This window comes from Priapulus caudatus, unplaced genomic scaffold (assembly GCF_000485595.1).
Source record: "Priapulus caudatus unplaced genomic scaffold, Priapulus_caudatus-5.0.1 Scaffold4056, whole genome shotgun sequence".
Taxonomy (NCBI): domain Eukaryota; kingdom Metazoa; phylum Priapulida; class Priapulimorpha; order Priapulimorphida; family Priapulidae; genus Priapulus; species Priapulus caudatus.
The window spans coordinates 3288-6389 of record NW_014581117.1 but is presented as its reverse complement, the minus strand read 5'-3'; the positions used below and the strand labels follow the sequence as shown (position 1 = coordinate 6389).

The 3102-nt window shown below is 41.4% G+C and overlaps 1 protein-coding gene across 1 annotated transcript in view; it reads right to left on the bottom strand.

Annotated features, from left to right (window-relative positions):
- Positions 1-172: 172 nt before the first annotated feature.
- Positions 173-3102, bottom strand: part of LOC106819690 (retinal dehydrogenase 1-like) — a gene marked incomplete at both ends in the record, with an annotated part of 5801 nt that continues 2871 nt past the window's right edge. The window contains 3 exons of the mRNA XM_014824288.1: positions 173-330; positions 1050-1214; positions 1511-1581. Coding sequence (XP_014679774.1) covers positions 173-330; positions 1050-1214; positions 1511-1581 — 394 coding nt within the window. The remainder of the gene's footprint in view (positions 331-1049; positions 1215-1510; positions 1582-3102) is intronic.

Below are 3102 nucleotides of genomic sequence, written 5' to 3'. Positions count from 1 at the left end.
TATATATATATATATATTACTAACATCACAGCACAAGAACAACGCATGTGCGAGGATTCAATTCCGAACCGCAACACAAGTTGGAAGATTGTGGTCTAAACAATGATGGCAGAATATGAACTATAGCAGCACAGCGTGAGAACAACAGGAATCTATCGATGACGGAACCTACCAGAATGTTCCACTCTGCACGCTCTGGGCGAGGGTCAATGCCTTGTCGATGTCCTTCGTGAACACCGCTCCAGCGAGCCCGTACATTGTGTTGTTCGCTCGTTTGATCACCTCGTCGATCGACTTGAACTTGATGATCTGCTGCACGGGGCCGAAGATCTGCAAACACCAGGTGGCGCCACGTTAATTTAGAAAGCGAATCGCAACGCTGCGCCAACGTAATAGACAATAAAAAAATTGTGAAACTGAATAACAAACACAGCACGAACTTAGTAAAGTGATTCCTGGAATAGAGCGCGTCGTAAATTACGTGATGGATTTTAAGCGAATTTGAATTCGGCAAACAGGTTTCGGATACGAACAAAAAGGTTAGAGCCGTTGACACTCAAGCGAGCCGTTGGATAAACGAGGGCTAAAGCTAGTACACAAGTTAATGAGAAAAATAATGAAATCTCTATTATAATACTGTAGTATCAATGAATTTGCGATTTTTTCGACAATGATATCGGAAAAAATTAAGACTGGGACCAATCGTCCGAGTGATCGTCACCCTGACAATGGTCCCCTGGTCCGCACCGGCCACCTTCCCCGCACCGCACATCATGGTAAATAAACACGAAATGTATGATAGCAACGTCTCAATGTTGCTCTACTTTTGTCTATTATTAGTAATAACTTTCTGTGACTGCCGTTCAAATGCTCCTCTGCAACACACGTGTACACCGCACGATCGCCGCTGTGCACAAACAACAAAATTATAGAACAACAAAATTATGTGGCGTTTTGGAGCGTTCTAGCTCATTCAATTAATAACAGTTGTAGCCGTTATACAGTGAAACCTGTGTGTAGACCCACACGTCCCGTCACCGCTCACACACCTCCTCTTTCGAAATCCTCATGTCGTCTGTCACGTTGGAGAAGACAGTGTTCTGGATGAAGTAGCCCTTGGTACCGTGGCGACCACCTCCACACTCCATCTTCGCTCCCTGCTTCTTGCCGCTCTCGATCAGTTCCAGCACCTTATCAAACTGATCTCTGTCGATCTAAACAAAGGAGAGGAACATACGTTCTTACATACAACATCAGTATCACACACACTCGATCATAAGCTACTGGCCCCTGCTTTTATGCCACGTTTCCTCTTCTAAGGACCCAGTATATTTAAGTTTTTTTTCTGTTTCCAGTATTTCTTAATTCTCTTCTTTTCTCTGGGGTTAATGGTAAAAAAGAATGAAATGGAGTAGAACCATATAAAATTTATATGATTATCACTGTGATCATAGCGCTCCCAGGTGCTTCACCTGTGATTGCAATATCCCGTTATCGCAGCGCCCCCTACCTGTGGACCGTTTTCGACGTTGTCGCACCAGGGGTCGCCTATGGAGCGTTTCTTTGAGATGATAAGGATAAAATTCCGTCATTATCTTTCATTTCTCCTGAAAACATCAAGCTCGGCATATTACTTACGGTCTTGATCTCGCAGAACTCATGAATTCCGTCCTCGCCTCTTTAATGAAAAGTGAACGAGATTATGAGCATGAATGTTCACGTGAAATTTACAAGGATGCTCGAGCGTTTCATAGTTTCACGTTTACATGCTATTGGCCCATCAGAGAACTACATTAATTTACATCAACTGATCATCCCGAATTTTCAATTAAACCTGAAATGAATTCCCTACGATATAGATCTTTAGGATATTTAAATGAAAGTGTCAATGACACTGTAGCTCACCTTAGGTGTGATAGAAGAGGGGGGGGAGATATATAAAGCAAGAGTATATATGGGAGAACTCCCATTATATCAGGATCGAGTAAGATAATATAGATTCTATATTATCTTACTCCTGATTATATAGCATATCTCCCATTATATACTCTTGATAATGATATATGCATAAGTTTTGATGCGAAAATAAATGTTTCAGATCTGAAAGTCTGAAATCTTGACGAGAGATGGCGCTACGCCTAAATGATCGCCATTTTGGTTTTCGAATATCGCGCAAATAAAAATAATAAAATATTCCAGTCAAATTACTGTAACAAAGAATCTAAAACACAATATTACACGTATATAAGTATGATTGTAGAGTTGTTATAACCAGTTAGACGAAATAAACGTAATATCACGTTATCATATCTCTCCCATAGGAGTAGCAACTGTTTTGGGGCTAGCCTTACACATTCATATACCAAAATTTAACAAAATCGAATAAATCTAGATGGCCATTTTCATTTTTGCCAAAAAGTGGGCGTGGCTCGAGAGTAGGTGGACTGGCGTGCTCCAAAATAGGACGTTCAAATCTCTCCCATAGGAGTATAACAACTGTATGCAATTTGAAACATGTGGGTCAAACGGTTCTTGAGTTATCGTTGACCTTAGGCAGACACTGAAATGCATATAGTAAAATTGCCCAAATCTACCTAATTTGCATAATTAAAAAATCAAAACCTGTGTGATATGTTTTGGGGCTAGTCCTCATTTATTCACATATACTAGAAATGAGCAAAATCAATTGAACCTGAACTGACTTATGCCCATTTCTATTTTTGCCAAAAAGTGGATGTGGCTCGAAAGTAAGTAAGCTGGCGTGCTCCAAAATAGGACGTTCAAACCTCTCCCGGTCAAACGGTTCTTGAGTTATCGTTGACCGTAGCCAAATGTTGACGGACTGACGAACGGACGTACGACGGACGACACCCCATGGCAATAGCTCATCTTGACGATGTGAAGGCGAGCTAAAAAATAACTGTGTTTTGATTATGTGTTGTACCCTTCACGCCCGATTCCGGACATCTTGAATCCACCGAATGGCCTTGCAGGACTGCCGACGTTGTAGCAGTTCACCCTACAAGAACACACATTAATTAAGTAGTAGTTAAGTTATACGCACGCATGTCGAGCATCAGTCTGGGATTACCAGACACGTAG